Here is a 27,426-nt window from a genome sequence, read left to right on the forward strand (position 1 = left end):
GTGCTGCAGTCGGGTCATTGCTAGAGATCGTAGCGAGCTACCATGTATAGGATGGAGGTCCAGTATTCGTCCTGAGCTCTCCCTTTCTTCATGGTGCCAAGTTTAATGACTGCCGTCAGAGGGCTTAACTGCAGAAGATTGATGTTTGTTATATCTGCACAGAATATGTGGCCTCAATAAGTACTACTTCTGATGTCTGTGCATGTCTCGTACAGCCTCAACTCTGTCTCAAATTCTGTACTTTTTAAACATGATTTCTAACTACCGTATTTACTCGCATAATAGGCGCACTTTTTTTTTTCAGAAAATCCGGCTCGAAGTTAGGGGTGCACCAGTTGCGCGGGGTAAAATTTTCCAATTTTTTTTTTTTTTCGACTTGGTTCTCGCACTATAAATCTGCATGTTTGTCAAGTAAGAGGTGACTTTATCATTTACCAATTATTTCAGCATGAAACAAACATATCTACGTACCTTTTAATGAACAAGCAAGAACCGTCAACTGCACACACACACAAAATTTATTTACACAAAAGTTGTAGGTGTTCCTCCTTTTCCCTATTTCAAAGTCCGAGTCGGAGAGCACACATTCATTCTCACCAAGCGGGGATTCGTTTTCAGTGTCCAAATCATCCACACTCCATATGTCATCCTCACTCGCAACCAGTGCATTTGAGATACCCGTCTTCTTAAAGGTTCTTCTGACGACTTCGTCGGAGATCACCTGCCACGTTTCCACGATCCAAGCACACAGCATTTCCACAGGCAGCCTGTTATTCTTACCACCTGGAGTCAGCTGATGTCCTCCAGCCATCCAGGCGAAATTACAGCCTTCGAACATTGCCCTTAAAAGGCTTATTCAAGGACAAGTCAAAAGGCTGAAGTATTGATGTGAAGCTGCCCGGAATCACTGCCAGATCTGTGCATAGCTCCTTTAGCTCATCTCGTACGCGGTCTACTAGGTGCCTACGAAAACTGTCCAGGACAAGCATGGACGGGAACAATAGACCACCCGGCTGCCGACCCCAAACTGCTTTCACCCAATCCACCATAAGTGTTGCACTCATCAGTTTTTTTCCTGTATACTGAGTTAGATGCCTCGAGGAAAATTTGCCTTTGGGAGTGTCTTATGCTTAAAAATAACGTAAATGCTGGTGTTGACAGCAGATGGGCTTGCGCCCATCTGCTGTCACCACCAGCATTATGGTGCATCATTGTTTATCAGCGCCAGACGTTTTGCCGATGACGCTCCATGCACCTTTCTCCTCCACTTTCATGTTCCGCGGCATATCAAAGCAAAGGGTGTCCAATCAGCATTGCCAATCTGAGACAACATGAAGTATTTCTGCTGTCAGAGCTTTATAACGAAACAGTGGAAGTCCACCACTTTAGCCTCATATGCTGTGGGCAAGCGCTGGCTTTCCCGGTGCGAGGCCATGGCGCCGCATGAAACAAGTTGTCCATCCGGAGCTGGCTTTGAACTCTTTTGCTTCGATTCATTGCGCTTGGGCTATTCTGCGTGCCTCAGTCTGCACAACATCCTATGACACAGCAAAACCGTCTTGTCGTAGCTTCCGCATATGCCGGACCAGTTGCTCTTAGACGTTTGGATCCCTGCCGGTCTTGGTACTGCAGAAAGCCGGTCGTGTCTTCTTTGTCGCCTTAAGTTTTCTTTTCTTGATCTCTCCAGTACTAAATACTGGTTTTTCCAACACCGAAATGCCTGCTTGGCGCCCGATTGCCGTGCTCCAGCTCGAACTGCACTGCCTTCCGTTTATATCCAGCCGTGTAGCGTGCGTACTTCCCCATGGTGGAACGAAAGTTGAATACACGACCACAACATACGCACACCGCTTGCAAAATGGCATTTCTTTCTTTTTCTCTGATGGTGGTGATGGCCATCGAGCCCCCGGCATTGTACACGTGACCTCCAAGGAGCCCGGTGATTTTGGGGGTATCAGTAATTGATGGAACAGCCTTACGTTCTTTTTTTTTCCTGCTCATGGACTGTTTTTTTTTTAGTTTTATTTTGACAAACAGATTGATTAGGTCATTGCACTTCAAGTTTTTTTTATTTGCTCGTCGATTTGCCTTGTTTCTTTCTTCAGGGTACGGGGACCGTGTTCCAACTGTACCGCTGGAGGGTAGAATTGTTTCTAATCACGGCCAAGTTCAGGGCGCACCTATATTATGTGAGTACGCCGATTATGCGAGTGCAAGTCTGTCATAAACTTATGAGGCAGCGCCCTGGGGACACACTGCGTGCAAGAAAGGTGCTCTTATTTTATCCCAAAATAGCTACTACAGCTCCAACCAAACACATGTTTCATGCTACCGTTAACTTACATTTTGGGCATAGATGTATCGTATATCACTTGTGTCATTTGAAGCGTCATATTAGGCCGGTAACTGGGCAGACACCTCCAGCATCCCCTAAAGGGCCCTCATCAACAAAATCCGAAACCTCGAGATGTTTGTGTTGTTTGTTTGTCCTGTATATGTAGGCTCTTTAGGCCAATCATTAGTTGGAAGTGTTGTCCATGTGGGATTTTAATTTGGTTTTAAAGTGAGAGTGCTCATTCGAGTTGGCAGCACCTCTCGACATCGCCTGCAGTATGACACGGATGAAAGCCCTGAGTGACATTCATTAAGAAATGTGAGTATAGCACAGACCACTTATAATGTAACCGCTTATAGTGCAAGACTGGCTACAATGCGGTCTTTTTCCACTCCCATAAAACACTTTACCCTCCCATAGAACTCCACATGAATGCATCGTTGTTGATCTCCTGGCTGCTAACACAAAGTTCGTACCATGCATGCTGTTCTTGGTTCAGTGCTTGAGCATGATTTTTCTGATGCCCGATCTTGTCCTGGACAAACTTACCACAACAACATGCTGAATGGCAGGCTAGTCCTAATCAGCGTCGGTTGCATTTTGGTAACGGGGACGTGCAATCTAAGTTGCCGTTTAGTATGGAATTAATGAAACTCTTTGCAGTGGCTGCACTTGAAGGCAAGGAGTACATATGGTTAATAAAAATGAGGGTGGCACGCATGTGCAGCACTCAAATAGTGGCTCGTGATTTGATTGCGATGTGTTGAAATCATGTGCACAGCCGTGAAATAGAACAATTGGCGTATTTCAATGCGTAAAATTTAGGACGTGATTCAACATAGTTTCTGTGTAACGCACGTAATGAAGGCGATCTGAGAAGCAGTCGGTAAATTTCTGCGATGATGCTTTCTCTTTTTTTAAACACCACCGCTCGTGTTTCGCATTCATTTGATTGGGAATGTGGGACTGTGGACGTTAAATTATTTTAACATCTGAAAATTTACATGATTGTAAGCACCACACATCACATGCTTAGATTTTTTTGGCACACGAGGCTGCATGATCAACACAATTTGCACAACTGTGGCCCTTAAAAAAGGTTGTTTTGGTTATAGTGCGGTACCGCTTATGGCGTGAATATTCGTAACTCCCAGGACTTGCTTTATAAAAAGTCTATACTGCTTTGCAGGCGTCACTGATGATCTTTAGGACGCACACAATGCCCCGACTATGACTGGCACCTAACGAGAGCTCTAGCTCCTTGCCCCTGTCGCTCTGTTGTTGGGCTGCTCTCAAGGTAGTTTCAGCTGGTTACACCATGAGTAAATATTTTTTCCTGAGGGGGACATGCTTAATTGACTCACACTATTTCATTCGACAACACATGCGGATCTCCCAATTCGAAAACTACATATGCAGTGTCACCGAAGCTTGGGCGCACGTGGCCTCGAGCGCACTGTGGGTGCTTGCTTCTTGCAATTCTAAGTGGCTGTTTCAAAGTACAGCCGAACCCCACTACAACGAAACTGACTGGGCACGAAAAAAATTTTGTTGAACCAAAAATTTCTTTGCAGTGAAATCAAAGAAGTATAGCTGATCTGAGCTAGCAAAACAAAGGAACGTTTATCTGAAAATTCAAAAAATGTCCGCTGCTGCTTATTTTTTCCCAGCAGCGTCACGACGTGATTCTCACCCATGCACAGCGAGGCTATGGAGAACAGCACACTGAAACGATGCCTAAAACCGCCTTCGTGAATGAACCGAATCGTAGCATTGACAGATTAACACAAGCAGCTGTCCCCCGTCAAAAGTATCCGACAACGCCGAGATGAAGACAGGGTATCGTGGAGCGGCGACTTTTGCATTATTTTATGCCATTCTTATCATCCATCACTCGCGGCTAGCTTATTTTGTTGACAATTCGGACAAACAGCCGCTCTGATTAGTTACCACACTGGCCAAGCGCGAACATAATGATAAGCATCGGAATCAAAAAAGGCATCGTTCCGCGGTTGCACCCAGCAGCTGCATGAAGAAAACCATGAACTGAGCGACTGAGCTTCAGCTTCGGATCATCTGCGGCTCTAAGTAAGCCAGTGGCAAAAGCAGGGCAGTCTCATTGCGATCGCTATCGAGCAATGGCAGCGCCCATGTTTGCTGAACAGTGGCGGTATAGCGGTGGTTTCTGGTGGTGCCAACGCGTGTTTTAGACTTCGTTGATGCATATTAAGGCTCTGAAAATGCATCAAAATGCTAAAGATTGGATTTACTGCATAGAAATAAGTATCTGAGCCTGCAATTGCATCGTAAAATTTCGTTGAAGCGGGACGCTTGAAGAAAAAGTGTTCGTTGTGGCGACAATATTTATGCATTGACTCCTATCAGGTGTGGAAGCGGGCTTCAGTGTTTTGAAGCAGATTTGGGAGCAGGAATAATGTGATTTGGGAGCAGCTTTCGAACAGCAAAAAGGGAGTTTTGGAGCAGTTCTGGAGCAACAAAAGGTGTGTTTTGGAGCATCGAAATTTAGTTTTGGAGCAATTTCTCGGGCCACACATCACTTTTAATTATATTTTGTTTTTCTGGTAAACACATAACATTTCAGTGGCTTTTACTAAGCATGCAATGATGATCAAGCGACCAGATTTACCCGAAATGCATATATATTAACATCAAAGCTGGAACTGCAACAATTCAATAAAGAAACAAAAACATAAGTGGCATTCTGGAGAGCTACTAGACCTCAAAATAATGAAAAATACTAATGTAAAAGTGTTGTATTGTTCAAAATGTGATTAAAACACTACATCCAACAAGAACAGCAACTCAAGACTAGAGATGAAGTACCATATAATATAAGTTATCTTCGTACTAAACCCATAAAGCTCTACAAAAATAAATGTAAAAAACTCATGTTCCGATCATTGAAGTGCCACAGCCGACATGAGAACAACAAGAAAATTTAGGTGCGCTCGCCGCGCCATTGCTAGGCAATTAAGTGAATTTTTTTATTACCATAGAAATTATACGGACACTCGACGAGTTTTCGCCGTCGCCGCCGTGTTCTGCGTAAACTACAAGTTGGTACCATTCCCAGCGCATTGTACGTTCAACCCGCCCATAAAACAGGGCAAGCTGGGATGATGAGCGCTGCTCAAGCAGAGATTAAATGAGACAGCCGATCTCCCTTGCTTGGAGGGCGTCGGAGGTTGGCTCACTGCGTGTTAGAACTGCCGGCGAATGCTCAAGCAGGGAGGAGACACGCCACCCGTCTTGAACGAGTAAGTAAATACCTACGCGGAGGAAAGGGGGGTTGCTCGAGCAGCAGCTGTGAGCTTTGATTCTAATCAAGGACATGGTTGCGATAGGTGATTGATATGTGGGGTTTAACGTCCCAAAACCACCATATGATTATGAGAGACGCCGTAGTGGAGGGCTCCAAAAATTTTGACCACCTGGGGTTCTTTAACGTGCACCCAAATCTGAGTACACGAGCCTACAACATTTCCGCCTCCATCGGAAATGGAGCCGCCGCAGCCGGGATTCGAACCCGCGACCTGCGAGATGGTTGCGATAGCTGGCTCGCGCAATATCGGCAAGCATCAGCGCACAGCTCGTAAACCGTTCTACGTGGTGCGCTCTCAGCGGGAAGAGGTTATGCAATAAGAGCATTTCTCTCTGGAGCAGACGTACTTATTCTTACACCAGCGTTTTGTAGTTAGCTGTCAGCCTTCGTATTGACACGGGGTCGTGAAGCCACACAGGCAGCAGTCGCTATTTTCATGAGTGAACATTTTATTTTTGGGCTAACCTATGCCCGGAAAACAAAACATCATTCTACAAGCAATACACGCTGTAGACTGACAGCACCGAACATAGAGCGTTGCTATAGATAATCTGACACGCAATCAAGTGCTGTGATATCTATACATGTGGCATCGAAGATTCCGATGCTATCGCTAGCGGCCGCGTAAGTTTCAGATCAAACTGTAATGTACGCGTTGTGTGCATAGCCTCATCGAAAGGTTCTAAGATTATCTAGAGAGTCCCCAGTCATTCGGGCACGGTTTGCGCAAGGCAGCGTTACACGCGTAATGGTGCAATAACAAAAATTAGGAAAGGAGCGCGTGCGGCATCACCATTACAACATAATAAATTGTTGCTATTGCAGTCATCGCCACACAGTTTGAATAATTGAAAATGAGAAGCATGAATCAGACATGTGCGTTAACAGAAAAAAATGTTTCTCATTCGCACAGAACTGAGCAGAGAATGTTGTGTTGATATCCCAGTTCACTACAAATGCTTTATCTGACCTAATTGCAGGATTACTTGCAGATGAATTTCACACGAAAGACGTGTTTATCATGTACTTTGCCATGCACAGACGCAGTGCTGGTTTATTCCTCCCAAAATAATCCACAGGGCACAATTTCTAGAAGAATGGCACAACAAAAAGAAAGAAGAAAAGAAAGAAATTATAATGAGGAGAATTCTTCAGTCTGGCTGAATGTGAGAACAAGGCTGCTGTGAAGATGAAGGAATGTGAAGCAGTTTCGTTCTACAAGTAGATATACGTAAGGAACAGCTCTGTTGGTTATTTAAACAGGAACCTAGTATACTGTCAGTTCTACAACATTGCAAGTAACAATGACTGCTCCTTTAATGGCGTTCCACATTTGAAATCGGAGCATGCACTGTGACAAGCACCCACTGCAAAGAGCTATGAATTACTTCTGGCCAACCAGGCTCCTATAATGTGCAGAAAAACAAGTGTTTTTGAATACAGCCAGCATCGAAATGGGGCCATTGTGCCTAACTATTAGGCACTGGGATTCAGTAGCTGGTTTGCATCCATAACTTCAGAGAGAGTGAGACAGAAGATGTACAAAATACACAAGACAGGAACCAAACCCACAACAAACTTCCTGCGTAACAGGACGCAGACTCCACTGAGGCACTTTTGCACGTAACTGCACATAATGCATAGCTGAGACTTCTATACAAAGTAGACCAGTGCAAAAATCCAAACACAGGTGTTAAATGCAACCCACCGTGAAACTTCAAGTGTAACATTGAGGGACAAGAGCGAACTTTATTTTTTCAACAGGCTTATTTTGAGCCAAGGTTACCAATGGGGGTAAATGATAAAGCCTTACACTCCATTTTGCACTGCTTTTCTCATCAACCAATCACAGCCAACTGATTCTGTCGATAACATGGGAGGGCCACAGATGTAGCTCGAAAACCCTGGAAAGGCATTTTTGAAGAGATTATCACTCCGATGTAAAAAAAAAAAAGAAAAAAAATCTTTGTTGCAATACGCACACAGCCTAAATTTACTGGTCGATCGAGCTAGGCTGCGTGGTTTGCTAAAACAAAAAAAGCCAATGAAGCACACGCAATGTTTTTGTATGCGAAATGATAACTCTGCGATCTACAGAAGCCACTGTAGATTACAGAAATATACTTTAAGCTGTTCGTCGACTTGGAGCAGCCAGTCAACAACTGAAACATGGACCATCCTGTTTCACTTGCCATTACTTTTTGTCATATTCATTAATTATCTCCCACATGACGTGTTCAGTACTATAAGAATACTTGCTGACAACTGGCATAGTCTATCGCCCAGTAGAAAATACAGACGATCACCTGGTTCTTCAACATGACCTAGAACAAGTTAGTGAGTGGTGCTGTAAATGGCTAATGACACTGAACATGTCAAAATGCAAAGTAATGTCATTTACTCGGAAAGCTACACCTTCACTGTAATCATACCATATCAATAAAGACATCTATTGCAATTGCTACACAATATCAATATTTAGGAATTACATTCACTTAAAATCAGACTACATCACCTCCATTTGAGCCACAGCTTCCCGATCTTCGGGATAGCTGCGTCAAAATCTAAGAAACGCTTCTCCAAATGCTCATAAACTAGCATATACTATACCTCACTCTTGTTCGCCCTAAACCTATGTATGCCTCCCTAATTTGTTGCCCTCACTAGTAATATCTGATCAACATATTGAAAAAAGTTCAGAACAGGGCAAGCCGCTTTATTCTAACAATTACAACTATCAACCTAGTGTCACTCATATCAAACTGAACCTTTTATTGCAATCTTTGAGTACTCGCCGTGGCATTGCCTTGCTGACACTGTTTCACAAATTAATTCACTCATCTCGAACACTGACATGCTTGACACGACCCTACTCTACATCACACAGGCTTCATAATCATTTTAGCTTTTTGCGCATGTATGAATTAACACGTGCATTCTGCTGTCCGATGTTGGCACTCCCTGCCAGATAGCACCGCATGACACTAATACATTCCTTGACGTATTGACCAGTTACCTAACCAAAGAAGCACAAAGAAATCTTGCATTATAGCTGAACACCCTTTGTGTCATTGTAATCTTTCTTTCTTGTTTTTTTTTTTCATCACTTTATAACACCTCAGTGTTGCTTTTATCATTTTTTTTTTTCATGTGTGAACCAATTCACAGTACGAAATCTGAAGATTGCTTGACTAGATTACTTTATAGATGATACCTCCTGTGATTATTTCACTGTTACATGTTTAATTTTTGCTAGTGCTGTGATTTTTTTTTACCAGTACAGCCATAACTAATTTCTATTGCACTGTTCTTTGTCATTTGGTTCATGAACGCTGCTCACGCATTTGTATTTTGTGAACAACGATACTGAAATTGCACCTTTTGTACTGCCCCCCTTACACTATGCTTCAATAGAGGCCTACAAGGTATTTTTAAATAAATAAATAAATGGTTCACAAATGACTGTATCTTGCTGCCTTCCGAGAAAAGTTTGTTGCGTCTGCAGCGCGGCATCTGTGCCAGTGGTTGTGCTTATGCTAGATTACATCGTCAAGTGAGCCCAAACCAGCCTACAATACATTCTAATTAATGCTCTTCTTCCGTGTAAATACACCCACTAGTGCCAGTTCAGCAACATGATAAAGCTAAAGCCAAATCTCAAAGATACGAACAAGACTGGTACAAAGAAAAACTGGATAATATTAATGTGCAAAATTTGCCAACTGAAGTACCTTTCGACCATGGGCCAAATTTTTGGCCATGATACAAAGCTCCATAGGTGTGGACGCTCTCTACTCATCTGAGCATATAACCTGCCCGCACGAACTCTCTTTGAGGTATTATATCACCTGCAAGGGCCAGGTTGAACTGGTTAACTGCTTGTTGTGCACCTAATATTTAAAAGTGCATAAATAATACTGTGGAAAATGAACACCATAAGTAATGGGGTGGTTGAGCTGGTTCACGACTTCATGTTGCTTTGCAGCTGCAACACAACAACTGATCTGCAAAACACTTCAAAATTCATTCAGCCACAACGAAATTGGGCTTCTAAATATTATGTCTATGTTTTGATAATACGAATATTTCACGCCACCTGGAAAAGTTCACACTACCGAGGTTTTTTTGTATGTGGTTTCATCAAAAACTGTCGATCCAGCGTGCTGAAGAAAGGCCAAATTACATATACATGAAAAGGCCAATTCAATAGGCCACACCAATAATTTTCTAAGCAGCCAAAATAGTTTCTTAGCAACTTCTTCAAACTGAGCAATGTGAGTAAAGCTTTTCAACTTAGCCATAATACAGCGCACACACATGAACACAAAAGAAGGACTGAACCGACGACATGAGCACTGAGCCATCAGACTCGAGTCCCTGGTTCTCTCCTTTTTCTGTGTTCACTTGCGTGCATTGTTTTATGATGAAGATCTAACAACTTGTCCAAATAGCTACAGTATAGACCACTTAGAACGTAAGTCGCAGGAGTCGCAAATATCCGCACTACTATATAAGCGGTACCACACTATAACCAAAACAATCTTCTTCAAGGTAAATAAAGTCTTTCTCACTCACTCAACTTTTTCAAGGGCCGCAAATGTGAAAAACGTGTTAAAGCAGCCTCCCGTGTCCGAGAATTGAAAAATGCAATGCGTGGTGCTTACAATCTTTTAAATTTCCGAATTTTAAAAACAATTAAACATCTGAACACAGGTGTTGCCATCGAAACGAAAATAAGAAAAAGAGGGGGAGGGGTAACAAGAGAAAGAACTAAAGCGAAAATTCCACAACTGCTTCTCAGACGCGCATTAAGCAGAATGTCGAATCACATCTGAAATTTCACGCTCTGAAAGACACCAATTGTTTGATTTCACGGGCATGCACTCAATTTGAGAAGGCTGCAATCGAATCTCGAACCACCATGCGACCGCTACGTTCGAACAGCGCTGGATAGATGGCAAGCCGAAAGAGGGCATCTGGCGGAGAGTCGCGACACAACTAAGCTGCTCGCGCCCAGACGACTGGCCACTCTGAGAGCACGCGCGTGCACAGCTGCCGTGCTTCATTTTGGAACAAACAGCCCGAAAAGCCATTGTGCCCACAATACTGCACTGTGGTTTAGAAAAATACCTTTTTCTGAAAGCTACTCTCACATAAAAGGCACTAAAAAATAGAGAAAAGCCCTGCAAAGTGGATTGCGTCTATGCATATAGTATCGAAGGGACAGTGCTGTGTGGTGATGGCCGCTCCCTCGTCCACATTTGCTGGTTGCGTGCTGGGTTTTCGGCTAATGCTAGTGCTGGCTGACATGCATTCATTGAAAAGTCCGTGATGCAACAATACCACGCTGCCAACATCTGCAGTACAACAAAACAAACAACAAAAACAAACCAGAGTAAGCGGTAGCTACGTCAATTTTTTTTTTTTTTTCTGGCATTGTACACCCTGTCTGCGGTATGTATGCACGAAGACGTTGATCAAGCAAACCACTGTGGCAGCATATAGCACGTATGGTGTCGCGCTGCTATTCTTGAGGGCGCGGGATAGATCAGCAACTGCGGCGGCTGCAATTCGATAGGGGTGAAATATAAAAAGTAAGAAGAACACCCGTGAACAAAGATATATATGTGCACATTAGAGAACCCCAAGTGGCCACAATCTTGATACGCCCACTACAGCATACCCCAAATTATATATTGTTTGGCACATGAAAGCTTAGCGATTTTCGATGTTGAACAGACAGCTTCATTTTAGGCTGACACAGGCAAGCGGAAAAACTGAAACTGTGTGTTAGGCGAACTAAACATTGAGTAAAAATCGAAGACACTTGATATTTCGCTAGCAAGGCATGAATTCCGATGTCACTTAGCCACAGCAGCCAGTGAAAAAAACGCTTACTGCATCGGCTGACTCCAGAAAGCTAAGCTTCGAGTAGCCCGCCGCTTTGTTCGTAACAAGAGCCAAATTTTGCACTTTTGCACAAATTAAGTTAAACAGAGGCATCTCGACATCGAGTGTTCATTGCGAGAGTATCTTTTATAACAGTTTAGAGGCATAGGTGAACGTGGCCCTGCACAAGTCTTGTGGACAAGGCAGCTTTCTTTTACACGCAACTGTTTACAAAAAAAAAAAAGACTACCTGCATAACGTATCATTTACTTCAGGCAGTGGCATCACATTGAGTTTGGTGGTGGTGGTTAGATGGAAGGACGCAAGGAAAATTTGTTAATCCTGAAGTGCACGACTCAACGCTCAGCAGGCCAGAAAAAAAGAAAGTTTACATATGCCGCATGTTGCTTAATACGCTCGTTTTATTTCTGGCAAAACGCCATTTAAACTCGACTGTTACGAAGCCTGTGGCCCTGGTATTCACTGGTGGCCGTCTTCACTACCGAATAAATATACCGTATTTACTTGCATAATCCTCGCACATTTTTGCCGGAAAACCGACGCAAAGTTGTGGGGTGCAAGAATTACGCGGGGAAAGCTTTCCACGTAAACGAGGAGAGCGAAAAAGAAAACGAAGTGGCCCTAAATCGAGATGCTCACACCAGCAACTTAAAGCAAGCTTTAAGAAGTACTAATTAGAACTTACCTCAACAATAGAAGCAGAGGTTCAACACAAGGCAAGATTTATTTGAGACACAAAAAGTGGAAGCAAATAGTCGAGAATTAGAATACCATACGCAAAGCTTTTGGGCGTTACGGCGCGTAGCGATAGTGTTCGTCGCTCAACAGAAGCCCTCAAAAGATAAGCGTAGGATGTCAGTATTGGGCTGATGGCTATTTAACAGAATCGTCCGCAGTTTCCTTCCAAAGAAATAAAGTTTACCATCAATCCCAGTTTTAGGCACACGGCAGGCCCAAAGGTCTTGGTGGCTTTCAGCTGCCGTCACCAGTAGCGAACACAAAACTCGTAGGCTCCGAAGGGCATACCAGCGGGCCTGTTGCTGTTGTTTAGTGCATGATCTATTACTTGAAACTTGAAGCAGCCGTGTAGCTTCAGTATCACCCCATAACATGCCAAGATTACCGACACAACATACAAATCACGCCACAACGCGCACTGGCCACTTCAGCTTGGCTTGGATTGTATTGAATCTCCGTGCAACAGTACGCTTGATGCTTAAGAGATGGCACCAGATGGCGCGCACTATCATTATCAGTTCATTAGGTTCATTATCAGTTCATTAGGTTCATTAAGTATTATGGCTTGGTTGCACTAGCCACCGCCCGATCTAAAGGGTACAGCCATATCCATCCATCCATACAGTGGCCCGTTTCAAAGGGAACTCACCCGATTCAAAGGGAACAGCCACCTATTATCATTATCAGTGGCTGGAAGGAGCAGACGATACTATTGCTGCAGTTTTTAGGGATGCGATAATTACTCGAGGAAAAAAAAATCGTATTTTTCTTGGGTGATGTGGGGGGTGCGAGAATTATGCGAGTGTGAGGATTACGCGAGTAAATACGGTAGCAGACATGTGCCATTCGGTTTAGAAACGAGCCCGACAGCACTAGACAGGAGAGCGAGAGCAGAATTTTCCTCGTTTTTTCGCTTGGATGCAATGCCGCCTCCTCTTTCTTTGTCCTCCCTTTACTGATTGATAATTGGGGTTTAACGTCCCAAAACCACCATATGATTATGAGAGACACCGTAGTGTAGGGCTCGGGAAATTTCGACCACCTGGGGTTTTTTAACGTGCACCCAAATCTGAGTACACAGGCCTACAACATTTCCGCCTCCATCAAAAATGCAGCCGCCGCAGCCGGGATCCGAACCCGCGACCTGCGGGTCAGCAGCCGAGTACCTTAGCCACGCCCTCCCTTTACATTATACATCCCCCTTCTATTTATATATTGTTACACTTGAATACGCAGCAGTACCGCCAGTGCCCTTTGGTTTTGTTAGGGCGATGCACGCACACACCGCCTCTACCAGCCGCCACTCTCACCTGCGGAAGCAGCGGAAAAGTGCGCGCTCTCAACACCAGAGTAGTCGTGGAAACTCCAGCACTGGTTTCCTGTACACATGCCACCCTTGTTTCCATTAACAATATGTCCCTTTCCGTAAAAAGTACGGCCACCGCAGAGAGTTTCATTGAATACGTAGCAAACCACAACTTAAGACTGCACGCGACTACTAACGAAACGCGACCAACACTGATTAGGCCTAACCTGCTGTTCGGTATGTTGTCGCAGGAAGTTTGTCTTAGACACGAAGATCCGGCTTGGAAAAGACCGCACTTAAGCACTGAACCATGAACAGTGTGCCTGATACGAAGTTCGCATTCGAAGCCGGGAAATCAACAACGATGAAAACCTGCCAAGCTTATGTAACAACGCACTGGCAGCAAAGGCTCGCATGCTAAAGCTGTAAAAGGTTTTAAGTTTATAGTTGAGGTAGCAAATACGATATCTGTAGCAAGCCCGATAACGACGGTGTTTTTCTCGACAGGAAACTGTTAAGCGCAGTTGATAAAAACGGGATCGCACATGCCATGTCAAGCTGCGTGCGACCGGAGCAATGCTAGCAACGCTCTGGTGCAAAGGCTTATTCGGGCGAGCGCAGTGTGCTGCGCTCTTTTTTTTTTTTGCTCTCCACCCTTCGCTCACTCCACGTTCCCTCTTTCTCCGTAACGACCTTATTGCTCGCTCCCCTGCGGCGCACTTGCTACTGCAATTGTCACAAAGATCTTTCGGCAATCGCATTATAACCGGTCTCTCATCCTGGGGGACTGCACAATAAGCAGTATACGTATACATGGGGTTCTATCGAAGGGTGAAAGGAAGTCAAAAAAGACCGCATTGTAACTGGTTCTGCACTATAAGTGGTCTACCCTGTACTTTGCTCTTTACCTTGACTTCATGTTTCTACATCGACAATCTTTTAAGAACTGTTGCTGGCAGACAAAAGAGGGCTCATAAGGTGTGCTCACCCTCACTGAGCTCATCATCCTTGATGCTGAGCAACACAGGGCTGTCCCGACCTTCGGCCTGAAGGCCCTTAGCGAAGTCGGAGCCGTAACCAAACAGGTCTCCCAGCTGCTCCCCGGTGGCTGGTGCTCCCTCGTTGCCCCCACCAATGCTGGCAGTGAAGCACGACAGGTCCCCGGAGTGCAGCCGGTACACCTCTTCTTCGGCCGACAGCTTGGCCTCCTCACATACTGGTCAAAACACAAGAGATTCGTTACCAAGCACTGACCGGTGCCAGAAAAAACTGTTGTGCACGCTATTAATAAACGTAGGTGATTTTACACTACAAAACGCACGTATATACAAGCAAACATCAGCGAAACTGGAGACTAGATCAACATCAGTCTCGGATGCACCACTCTTTCTAAACAGGCTATCGTTTTGTTTCATGAGCTCGAACCAGTAGATACGGCCCAATAAAGTAGGACACACTATCTGGTTGTTTCTTGGCCAGATCTCTTGTGACTACCATAATAAAGCCACATGTTTTAAAATGGCAGCGTTAGGCAGTTGTGACTGCATAACACTTGTGACTGGCATTATGAAACGCTTTTTGAACCCTTGTTGTGCATTGCACAATTTAGAGATATTTAGGAGAGCTACTATTCTCAAGCCTGCACTGCAGCTGACAACGGGGAAGCCTTTTCATAATAATAATAATTAAAAGAAACAGGGCACTAGGACATGCCAAGTTACACGTAATCTTTTAAATGATTGACGGAGAATAACATCCCAGATGTACATTGAGCTTTTGCAAAAAATTTGCTGCTTACTGGCACAGCAAAGACGGTACACAGACTACTACTTCTAATCTTGACTCTATGTGGATGATGTACATCTAAAGGGTTCATATCTTTGTAATATTTTTTATTTCAAAACTGTTCATGGTAAACAGCAGGAACACATTAGAATAGACGCAAGCAGACACGCTTTCAAAATTGTTTTTTCAGTGCAGATCTGAGTTAAACAAGTTAACTTTGCGGTAAGGTAAAAAAAAAATTGCAAGCCTAACAAGTGGCACATGATGTACTTTTTTTCGACTTGGAAAATCCAGCAAAAAGACTTCCTGCACACCAAAACTGAAGAAGCTTTTTTTTTTCTGACATGGTCAATGAGACATGTGACTGAAATTTTTCTGAGGCGCTTTGGGCTATTGTTATGTTCACAAAACCACCGATGCAAGCCATCTACACTGACCGGGTGCACTGGTTGTAGACGTGGTCGTTCCTGCCACCGTGGAGACGACACAGTGCTGGTGGTGGCGCTCGGTGCCATTGCCGGCCGCCTCGGCTGCCCCGTCCTTGAAGATGCCCCCCGAAAAACCGAACACAGCGTCGTCGGGCATCTTGATGTTGCCCAGGCCGGACGACGTGACGCCGTCGCCACCCTCTCCACCCCCCTGATGATGATGATGGTGGTGGTGGTGATGGTGGTGGTGTGCACTGGACACATTGAGAAGCCCGCCGGGGGAGCAGGGGGGCTCGGTCTTCTCCAACTGGGTCGTGCCTGGTCACAAAGTGCGGCACTGCATCACACGTGGCCCGAGAGGGAAACTCCCGGGAATATGAACTGTCGTGCCTCACTAATTCCATGCAGTGCTACGGGGGCTATCGCTCTTGTCAGCCAATAAAGGATGACAGCACACTGCGCACCACTAATCAAACACGAGGGCTTTCCAATTGTGCTGTAGAATTTGCTTAACACGAATAAACAGATTCTCCAGCCATGTTTAGCCTTTATTTCTTAATATTAAAACTGACACCCGAAAAGCCAAACACAGCATTTAGTGTCCAGTTTTTTTAATTTAAACAAAACATAAAAATAAAAACTAAACATGGATGAAGAGTCTACTTATTCATATAATTTTACCGAGCCACACAGTATTCTGTCAATTAAGTTTAGCTTTAAGGTAATCTAACCCTATTATGTCTTGCGCTGTCCTGGGACAACAGCCCAAAACAATTTTCTTGAACACTTCTTCCTGCATGCCACTACTGTCCCCCATCAAAGGGGAGATACTATGGCCAGTGAACATCTCGATTTTTCAAACAAGTTTGTACAAATGGCTGTGCCACTTTTTCCATGTGAACGAAATAAGGAGATCGTAATGGCTCATGCTTTTGCCAGATACAATCTTAAAAAAAATCAACGGATAATGAAGCCAAGGAAGATATAGGGACATTAATTGTACTATTTTAACTGCATTGTAGTAATTATGATATGAATGTATAGCATAATTAATTTAAAAATTAGGATTCTTTGAAGTGTGCATTTCTTAATATTCAGAGATAGGGCCACACAGAAACCACAGGTGCTCCACATTTCTCCGGAGCAACACCTCCCTATTCAAGTACAAATAAACGTACTATATATATATGCGTATATTTTTTGTGGCAGCCATACAACTTTGTACATCATTTATACGTGTCAGAGATTTTTTGAAGCTGCACAATGAAATAGAATTTTGGCTAAGCATTAATGAATTGTAGCTAACACAACAAATTTTCACTGCACTACCAGTCAATTTAAATATGCAGTAAATTCTTACATGATGCTTTCTTCAATTGGGGATATCTCAACTTGTCTGCTCGAGTTCTTTCACCTACTGCATGTACTGTTTCGTGATGCCATCATCACTGTTGCATTTATCATCACTGCAATGACTTTCTTGAGGCTGTTATACCTCCTACATGTTCACCGCAAGCATGGACTCACGAGCAGCTGCGGAATTAGAGTCTGCTGGCACAAGCATGGAAGAAAGCCAGTGGCAAGTACTATGCTGTGATCGTTACCAGGTCAGAGCTCAGCTGCAGTGGTGATGCCAGACATGGGCGCACATGGGGAGGAGGAAGGCAGGGGGGTGCAAAGTCTTCCTTATACGTTGACTCAAATGGGAGGGGGATGCACTACAATGAACTACTGCCGCCCCAAAGGGGAACCTTTCAAATGCCTGTAACCACGGAACTAGGTGTCCCTTTCGGATGACCTTAGGCGATTCGATGGCAAAAGGAGTGGTGCACAGTACTCAATCATACATAAATTTAAATTAGCTTCTAAGCTATATTTGCAGTTCAGATTTGGTACATGACATATGCACATTCCAAGAAATCGATCCTGCAGGCTATATTAGCCGTGCAATTTACTTTCAGCAGCCTTTTCCCGTAAACACCCAATAAGTAAAAAAAAAAACATAAAGTCAGTGATAACGATATCAGTAAAAAGTTACAACCAATGTTCTACTTGATGGCATACGATAACTTAAGCATACGAGACTGGGCTTCGCTCTCTGGGCGTCCGAATCAGCTGGATTTTTCCGTGCAGCAAATGAAGAACTGGGTAGCCATGTCTTAATACAGAGAACTTGCAGTAAAGCGTACGAAGGTCGATTTGTTTTTTACAACCACTCTTTTTCACTGCTTCAAACATATGACAATCACTACTAATAGGGTAGGTAGTCATTCTTTGGTTCACGATGAGTAATGGTCATCACTTGTTCCTTAACTATTTAGAATACAATTGTACTAATGCACAAGATACCACTTTCTTGCTCAATGTAGGTAGTTTCACAGATATGCTCTTCGGTCGCCACACCGCGGTGGTCTAGTGGCTAAGGTACTCTGCTGCTGACCCGCAGGTCGCGGGTTCAAATCCCGGCTGCAGCGGCTGCATTTCCAATGGAGGCAGAAATGTTGTAGGCCTGTGTGCTCAAATTGGGTGCCCGTTAAAGGTACCCAGGTGGTAGAAATTTCCGGAGCCCTCCACTACGGCGTCTCTCATAATCATATGGTGGTTTTGGGACGTTAAACCCCACATATCAATCAATCATACTTCTCGCTCAACGCTGATGACGGCCACAAAGAAAATAATGTAAAACTGATGCCATTTTGTCACCAAATGCTATAGGCCATGTCTGAACAATTCCAATTTTCAGTACAAAAGAAACTGGTGACAGCCACTTATGAATTAGATTACCAGTTTCTTGAAACCGTCAAGTCTAATCACTATTTCACGCAGAACTGCAAGTGCTGTCAGCTCTGTTTGAGCCTGCCCCACAGCTCACAAGGGGCCAATTAGCAAGAAGCACGAATGGGGTTGTTTGTTTGTTATTACAAGCTGCCACATGTTTCCACTGTATGTGTGAAAAATAATGAAGCAATAAACGTGGGCAAGTGAGCACTGCAATAAAAGAAGTTGAAACAATGAACAGTTGTTGGTCTGGTTTCTTCATGGATTGATAGTTTTCCTTACAGTACGTCTTCAAAAACTCAGCAGCTGAATATTTGCTGCGATTATTTCTTGTGCAGCATAAACAAAAAATCCTCCAAAAAACAGTAAAAATGGCTCGCTTTGCAAAAACATGTGAACCCCCGCTTCTGATGACTGTCTGTGCAATTGATGAGCTTTGGTGGGCATACCGGCAAACACGTTGCTCTTGACACTGTCACGTGGCATGTCTGCGTCATCGTCCGAAAGCATTGCAGCATGGTGGTTGTCCTCCAGGCCTGAAGTGAAAGTGAGGAAAAACAAGTATGGGCAGGGGGCTAATTGGTAAAAGCATAGCGCACACCCCCAAGATGAGGTGCTGCCACATATATTTCAAGCAGCGCACACCACCTTTTTTGCACAGTCGAAAGCGCAGAGCTAGAGAACCACAAAAAATGGTTTTCAAGTCCCCATTCTTTTCATGTGATAACAATGTACAACTCGGTATGGACGAAAAAGGTTTGAAAGAAAAGTGGTTACGATTTCTATTGATGGGAATCGTATTGCTTTTCAAGCTGAATCAAGGCACAGTTATATTAACATCAAGCATGATTTGTAAATTAAGGGGTGCAGAATTGAGTGGCATGAGCGTTTCTTATCACATGACGAGAAATGCCGCGATTGTAAGAAGGAAAGTCAAACGACAAAGAAAAAGGTGTGACAGGAGTACCATGAGGGGCAGATGAAAATAGAATGCACTAAATGTTGGGTAAGCATGACAGAGTGAAGAACTGCACCAAGTCGGCGTACTGGACAAAAGAAATCTAAGCGGAAACATCAGCACAGTCTATTTGCATAGACAGCTACCCTCTGTCTTCTAACTAAATATTACACAACGAAGAAGATGGGCTTAACAGATAAAAGGTAACCCCGAAAATTTATAGCTGCACGCAGATCTTTACAGCCCCTTTTGCTCATGTGCCCAAATCACATGTGTTTTTACACCGTAGCTTAGGTCAGCCGTAAAAACTCTGCTGTCCAAAGATCCAAAAAAAACCACACGACTTGGGAAGCCCTAGTACCGAGAATAGCATGTTCACGCATTTAACATAGACTGCACTGGGCGAAAAGGAGCACATAAAGAGAAAAAAAAAGTGATAGAAAGACAGGGTGAGAAAGAAAGCCACAAAAAGAAAGATAAATAAATGACACAAAAAAGATACAAAGAAAAAATAGACACGAAAATAAATAAAAAAAAAACAAAGGAGCAAGACCAGAAAAGAAAAGACGGAATGAGAGGAAGGTAGAAAGACAGGTAAGGAAGCAGACAGAAGCAGCCATGAATAATAGAGCAAGGGGGAACCAAGGAAAGAGGGAAAGGGAGGGAACAGACTGGAAGAGCAAGAAATAGAAAGAGAAAGCAACAGGCATGAAAAACACATACAAAAGGCAGAGAAAGAGAAAAATAAAATCTTAAAATGGGAATGTTTCAATGAGGTTCTACTATATCCCGTCCCTACAAAGCAAAGCAGAGCAGACTGAACATACCAAGTGGGATATGGTAACTTTATGAACAACCCCTGCAGAGCACTCAAGCGTGGCACTGTACTGTACTATAGACCTGACCGCTGCATGTGGCCCTGGTGAAATATCTTACGTGAAGAATGTTTTACACGATGCAGGAAGTGCACCAGTTGCCATAAAAACCTCGGTTTTAGGAATAGACGATTTTCTGCGGCCGTTTTGTTAGTCCAAACTAGACGGCACCATCGCACCGTGGGGGTCTCTCTACCACGTCATCCGCACACGAGAGTAAAAGTGAGCAGACGGCATTGTCAAAAAAGTCAGCATGGCAGCACCTGTAGATGCAGTTTTCTTCCGCCTCAAACTTACCACATCATCGTTCTGTGCTGTGCGGCCCGTAATTTCGCAACCAATGCATTTATTTGCTTTCTATTTATGTCCTTAAGGTTTTACAGCAATATATTCATAGGTACTTTGCCAAGATTCATTCTCAAATTGTCGCAGATAATGCTTAGCAGGCATGGCTAAATAAACACCACTAATTTCAGCAATAAAGGCAGACCATACCTGATGGTGTGGCCCCAGCATGAGATTGTGGTGCCATCATCACCATCATCATTTCTTGATCACCGCGCCGCGCCTCTCGTGCAGCTGATGCTAGCTCGAGCGGTGCGAGGATTAGAACAAGCTAGGCACTCGGTGTGTCGGACGTGGAAAGCCACGCGGCTCCGCTTCAGGCGTGGAATAAAGTGGCGAGAGAACGACACGACCACGTTGGCCGCCGTCCCATCTTCCTCTCTCGCTACAAGATGACTTGAAGCAATAGCTGATTTCGGTGTTTATTTATTGCTGTGAAGACAGTGGGTGAATAGCAAGTGCAAGTTCGGATCAAAGTGGGTGGTTGCGTCTACATGAGTGCTGCCATGTGGACTTCTAACCCCTGCTACTGGCACTTACGACTACGGCCGCTTCGTGGCCCAATGCGTTGGCTGGGGCAACTGGCTGGAAGAAGGCCGGATCAGTCATGTAATCAAACATGGTAGCGCCCGTGCGCCGCAGCGGAAAATCGTCTACAGCAAGGGCCACGTGAACATTTCGGTGCAAAGATGGGTAAATGCCAGATGGAGGATTGGTGAAAAAGTAGGGGAGAATGAATGAAAGCGTCACAGCATAAAAACTAACTGACCTTTAGTGTAAGGATTATAAAGTTAATATTTTTTTTAATACTGTGACGTTACTGTATTGTTTTGTTAAAATAAATTTAGATAAAGAAAAGCTTTAGGCCAACTAAGTGGTTGAGCTCGGAGGCTCCACTGTTTGACAGAGGGAGGAGGGTATTGCCTCACCGGAGGCCATGTTGCTGGTGTCCTTCTGAGCCAACTCGTAGTCGTCCATGGCATCGAGCAGCTCGTCCTTTGGAACTATTGGCTGGCCCTTGGCACCAACACCACCGCAGGGCATGGCTGTACCAGTGGCACACAGACAGGACCACAGTTTTGCCATGCTTGTGCATTTGGCACATGAGGTTTCAGCTTGTTGCCACGTTATTCAAAATGAAAGTATGCAGCTTCTTAATGCTTGGACATTCCTAAGATAGAAATATCTGCTAATTGCTATTTTCAAAAGTTGCAGCTTTCAAAGGAAAGGGTCACTGCCTATAATGTATGATTTTGTTAAGGTTAACATGTGGTGATTTGCTCGTCAATGACGGCAGCCATAAAATTTTTTTTTTCCTCTTTGAAAACAAAGGTTCTGCATGTTAGTGGTGACTGGCACTTTGAGAAGTATTTTCATGGGATGGATATGAACGTACTCAATTTTGGTCATGACTTCTGCACTGCAGTTTTAAATGATGGACATGATTGGTGGCAGTATTGTTCTGAGCTGCTGCATGTGAGGTCACGGATGATATTCTCAATCAGTGCAAAAAATTCTGATTGGAGATGAGTAGAAAAAAGGGGAAAAAAAAACATATCTTGAGGTTCGTGAGGCTGAGGTTAACAAGTCCCCAAGAAAATTATAGCAAAGTTCTCCCCTACCACATTTCTCCTAACCAACTGAAAGACTGCATAGTTTTAAAGCCTTCAACTTATTTATATAGGTGTTCTCTTGCACAGTTACCACACTGCATCTTATGCCTACGTGTTTGCATACTTACACTGCTCTTTTAAACCTGATGACAACTTGTAATGTTCATTGTCACTTCATAAAGACCGAGCCGTAAAGGTACCAAGCATCCGAGAAAAAAGAATCTCCTCTGTTTTTGTTACACTGTATAAGGTCTCCGAAATACAAGCTATATATTTATCGGGTTTCCATTACACCGTATAAGGTCTCCGATAATACAAGCTGTACATTTATTTGGTTTGCTTACTCGCTGTGGCACAGCATATATGCAGCTTCGGCAATGCTAAAGCATGCTAATAGCTCATGCATAGACGTATTTTTCAGCCCGGAGATCATGCACTCTTTTTTTCCGCAAGCAGCGGTAACTCTATGTACCTCTCCGCAGGTGATCGCATCAAATGCATTTTTTGTCTTGAATAAAATGTCCAATTGCGAAGTTCCGTCGACAACCAGTTACTGCCACTGACCCGCAACGGGTGCCAATGTTTTAGCAAACAAGACGCATCGTTGATCACGCACCACACGTAAAGGTGAACCAATCTTGTTAATGCCTTTCAATGCATACTTCACGTCACAATAAACACTGCACATATTCAAAGGCGATGCCAGTGTTTCTCGCACAGGCCGCCACGTGTGTTTACTTCTTTAAGATAAACAGACAGCCGGTATGGAAAGTAAATCACCACACAGTTTACCAAGCACCTAAATGTTCTCTAACACCTACCAAAGTATGCTGAAGTTTAAGCCTTCAAAAAATACACTAGTCCAAAGCACACTGCAACTGTACCTAGGTGCGGCACCAGCGCGAATGTTTTGCCAAGCACTGCTTTGCACGTGCGCCAACGATGTACCCTGGTAGAAGTATATTATATGAGCACCTCTCGACGCGTAATTGGTGCTCGAGGTGTCACCGGAGCACTAACTTTTCACTTCGCTTGTAAGGGCGTGGTCACCATCGCTGGCGTGGACTCACTCAGCAGCCATCAGCAAGTGGCTCGTACACGGTTTTACGAGCTGCGTAGAGACCGAGCTTCTCATCGCAAGGATATCAAGCCAAAAGAGCTGCTTGCTTTCCCTGAAAGGGCCTTATTTTTTTACACTACCTTCTTTTAGAATTACGCAAGATTCCATCCCAAAGATTTAGCTCACAGCCTGACTATGATAACATTGCAATTTGTTGCTATTGCACTCATAGCTTCGGCTTTACACAGAAACTTGCTTAGCTATAAACAGCAAGAAATCACCATATTACTGCAATGGCTAAGCAATCCATGCAACAGCAACGAATTGTATTGTTAGTTAAACCCCTTTATAAGAGGCATGCTCCGGGCAGCAATTGTTGTCTTTTACAGTGAAAGCTTGTTAATTCGAACTTCAATAATTCGAATTTATAGATAATTCGAAGGGTAATTTATGGTCCGTCCAAGCTCCATACAAGCCTATAAATAAAAAAAGCCCGTTAATTCAAATGCGAGTAGGTTCCGCCGCGGATATTTCAAACTACGCGCCAGCGGCTTGGCTACGCGCCAGCGGCAAACTACGCGCTAGCGGCAAACTACGCGCCAGCGGCTTGGCTACTCACTCGATAGGGCGGCTGCCGAGTTACGAGGCGGCGTTGACAGGGAGCGGAGAGAAAAACGGAGAAACTGGCACGAAGGCCAGAGTGCAGAAAATAGCGCCACTTACTCTTCACCCCCTCCCCCCACAATCTCTCTCTCTCGGCGACTGCCTGCTCTCCGTCCTATGTAACCTCCAAGATTTTTTCGGAGCCTTTGCAAATCCCGCGTAGCTGTCGCTGTTAGACGACAGATGGCATGACCAGTACATGGGTGCATCGTCGCTTTGCCCAGCATTTTCTGCAGTCGCTGCCTCAGGCGTGCGTCGTACCTCGGTTGTTGGTGCTGGGAGTAGCTTCCGACTGTCGCGATTCCTTATGTTGGTGTTAGGCCTCGACCAATGTTTGTTGCGGTAGCGCCGGTAGTAACTTCCCGTCTGTCGCGTTTTCTGCTGCTCCGACTTGATGGCTTGTGCCCGCGGCAAATACCGTACCAAAACACTTCTGGAGAAAGCTGATATCCTGCGAGAAGTGGACGCCGGACTCTTGCCAAAGCAAGATGTTGCGAAAAAGCATGGAATAAAAAAAAACGGCGCTACCTACTTATATAAAAAATAGGAGGACTATTGAAGACGACTTAGAGGCAGAAGTTGCGTGCAAAAAGGAGCTTGCGGCCCGCAAAGTATCCTGACCTCTAGAAAGCACTTCTCATTTGGATAAAAAAAATGCGTTCGCAGGACATACCAGAGTGGCCCAGTCATACTGGCAAAGGCAGCGGACTTCGCCCTGCAGCTAGACTACGATGACTTCGCTGCTTCAGATGGGTGGCTGCATCGTTTTCGCGAGCGCTGCGACCTCGTTTTTCATGCTGTGTCGGGTGAAATGAACGCCGTCAACATGGAAACGTGTGAAGGTTGGCGCTGCGAAGTGCTTCAAGGCTACATGAAGAAGTATTCTCCGCAGGACATATTTAATGCGGATGAAACTGCCATATTTTTCAAATTGCTGCCCGCCAAAACTATCACGTATAAAGGCGACAAGTGCACGGGAGGGAAGAAAAGTAAAGAAGGGATAACTGTGATGGATGCTGCGAACATGACCGAGACCGAGGAGTTACCTCTGTTTGTGATAGGCAAATCAAGAAGTCCTCATTGCTTCAAGAACTACCGGTCCCTCCCATCAGACTATGCAGCCAACAAAAAAGGCCTGGATGACGGGGGAATCCTTCGGGTAGTGGCCGGGGAAGCTTGACAAGAAGTTCGAACGCTGTGGCCGCAAAGTGCTGCTTCTTGTTGACAACTGTTCGGCTCATAAAGTCAACGTTGAGACGAAGGCCATTGAGCTGGCCTTCCTTCTAGCAAACACGACAGCGGTACTGCAGCCTATGGACCAGGGTATAATTAGAAATTTAAAATCATTTTATTGGCGTCATATGTTGGAACAAATTATTTTGTGCAATAACTACCAAGTGACGCTCCTAAGTGATCTACAAAAGCTTGTGCGTGCTTGGGAGCAAGTGACAGCGCTTACGATAGCAAATTGCTTTCGCCACTGTGGCTTCAGCACCGAAGCTTTGCTAGCTGTCGAGCCACCAGTGCTCGAGCATGGACGTTTTGGAAGACGTCTGCGTTGCAGACTATGTCGATGTGGACTCAAGTACAGTGGTGTGTGGTGCACTCACGAATGGTGACATAACTTGTTAGGTGAGAAGTGCAAAACTTGTCGCTGCCAGTGACGATGATGAGGAGGAGGACGAAGCACCAGTGCGGCCCTCTGCTGCGGAAATCATGGCCAGATTGAAAGCCGCCCATCTTTTCTTAAGTTTTGAAGAAGGTGGAGAAGAGGCCTTTCGCCAAACTCGCTGGTTAAAGCAAAAAGTGCTGGCTGTCGCCTTCAAGAAAAGAAGGCAGACCGCGATCAGATTTTTTCCAAAAAATTAATTGTTAAGCCCTACTCGTAGTGTACCATTGTTGTTCTTCACTTTTGTTAGTTCAAACTTTCGTTAATTCTAACTGAGGCGGCTTCCCCTTGCAGTTCAAATTAACGAGCTTTTACTCTATATGAGATGGCTCTTATAAGCAGGGTACCTTGTATATACAGTCAAACCTCAATATATCGAACACGGATACCGTAATTACTCAAATCTAACGCGCACCTTTTTTCCGGTTAAGCGAGTTCATAAGTCGCATGCGCGTTACAATCGAGTACGAACAAAAAAATTACGGTCAATCTATTACCATCGGAAATCCGAAATGGCCGCCCCCTACGTGCGTCGGCATGGCCCGTCGGCCATTTCTGCCTATGTGTTTCCCATGTGCGGCACTTCATACGTGTGCTGAGGAGTTCGTCATCTAGTAGTGCATTAGCATCGACAGCGTGGAAGGGCCAACTCCAAAAACTCGAGTGCACCACGATGCCGGTTTTAAAAGAAAAGTCATCACATGTGCAGAAACGGACGGAAATCGGGCCGCATCACGGTCGTTCGGAGTTCCCGAAACGTGCCTGCGGGACCGGCGGAAACAAAAGCAGAAGATTGTCGACAGCAAAGCTTCACGCAAAGGCTTCAGTGGACCACAGCAGGGTCGGTTTCCACAAATAAAGAGCTGCTCGGCGAGTATGTGCTTAAGCAGCGAGCGGCACAGCGGCCCGTGACGACAGAACTGCTCCAAGTGCGAGCTATGCAATTAGTCTTAGAAAAAGGTCTAATGCGGAGCCAGTTTAAAGCGAGCAGGTGCTGGCTAACTTAACTTTATGAAGAGGAAAGGCGTTTCCCTCCGAAGGGGAACATGCATATGCGAAAAGTTTTGCGGTGGAGTACGATGAAAAGCTTCACAGTTTTCAGAGGTTCGTCCTAAACTTGCTGCGCAACAACGGCTACCTGCTTGGGCAAATCAGGAATGCCGATCAGACGCCTCTTTACTTCGACATGTCTGGCACCACAACCGTCAAGAAGAAGGGGGCGAAGCAAGTTCGCGTGCTGACATCGGTCCACGGTAAAACTACAGTGACGGCAACGCTCTTTTACACGTCAGATGGGCACAAGCTTCGCCCGTACCTCATATTTGAATGGAAGATGCTCCCGAAAGGAGTCGTTTTTTCGAGTGGTGTGATCGTGCGGGCCAGCGAGAAAAATGGGTGCGCGTTGCAATCAATGTCTTATGTTTTTTTTTTTTTTCATGGTGGAAATCGGGTGCGCGTTACAATTGAGGGCGCGGTAGAATCGAGTAATTACGGTATATCGAATTATTGCCTATATCAAACGGTTCCTATATCACGTGGGAAATCGCACGCATTATTGATTTTTTATTTCGAACAAAGTTTGACATATAATGGTTATATCGAACTCAGCCAACCCAAACC

The 27,426-nt window shown here is 44.6% G+C and overlaps 2 protein-coding genes across 3 annotated transcripts in view; one reads left to right on the forward strand and one right to left on the reverse strand.

Annotated features, from left to right (window-relative positions):
• The window catches only part of LOC142782390 (uncharacterized), a 252,259-nt gene that overhangs the window by 41,022 nt on the left and 183,811 nt on the right, over nucleotides 1-27,426 (forward strand). The gene's annotated exons all lie outside the window — the stretch shown is intronic.
• The window catches only part of LOC119178639 (uncharacterized), a 109,585-nt gene that overhangs the window by 35,984 nt on the left and 46,175 nt on the right, over nucleotides 1-27,426 (reverse strand). For both annotated transcript variants that reach the window (XM_075882243.1, XM_037429855.2), the window contains exons 7-10: nucleotides 21,731-21,847; nucleotides 19,073-19,159; nucleotides 15,855-16,163; nucleotides 14,621-14,848 (exon numbers count right to left, since the gene is read on the reverse strand). In XM_075882243.1, the coding sequence (XP_075738358.1) occupies nucleotides 14,621-14,848; nucleotides 15,855-16,163; nucleotides 19,073-19,159; nucleotides 21,731-21,847 (741 nt within the window). The remainder of the gene's footprint in view (nucleotides 1-14,620; nucleotides 14,849-15,854; nucleotides 16,164-19,072; nucleotides 19,160-21,730; nucleotides 21,848-27,426) is intronic.

Source organism: Rhipicephalus microplus, chromosome 1 (genome assembly GCF_043290135.1).
Source record: "Rhipicephalus microplus isolate Deutch F79 chromosome 1, USDA_Rmic, whole genome shotgun sequence".
Lineage (NCBI taxonomy): Eukaryota > Metazoa > Arthropoda > Arachnida > Ixodida > Ixodidae > Rhipicephalus > Rhipicephalus microplus.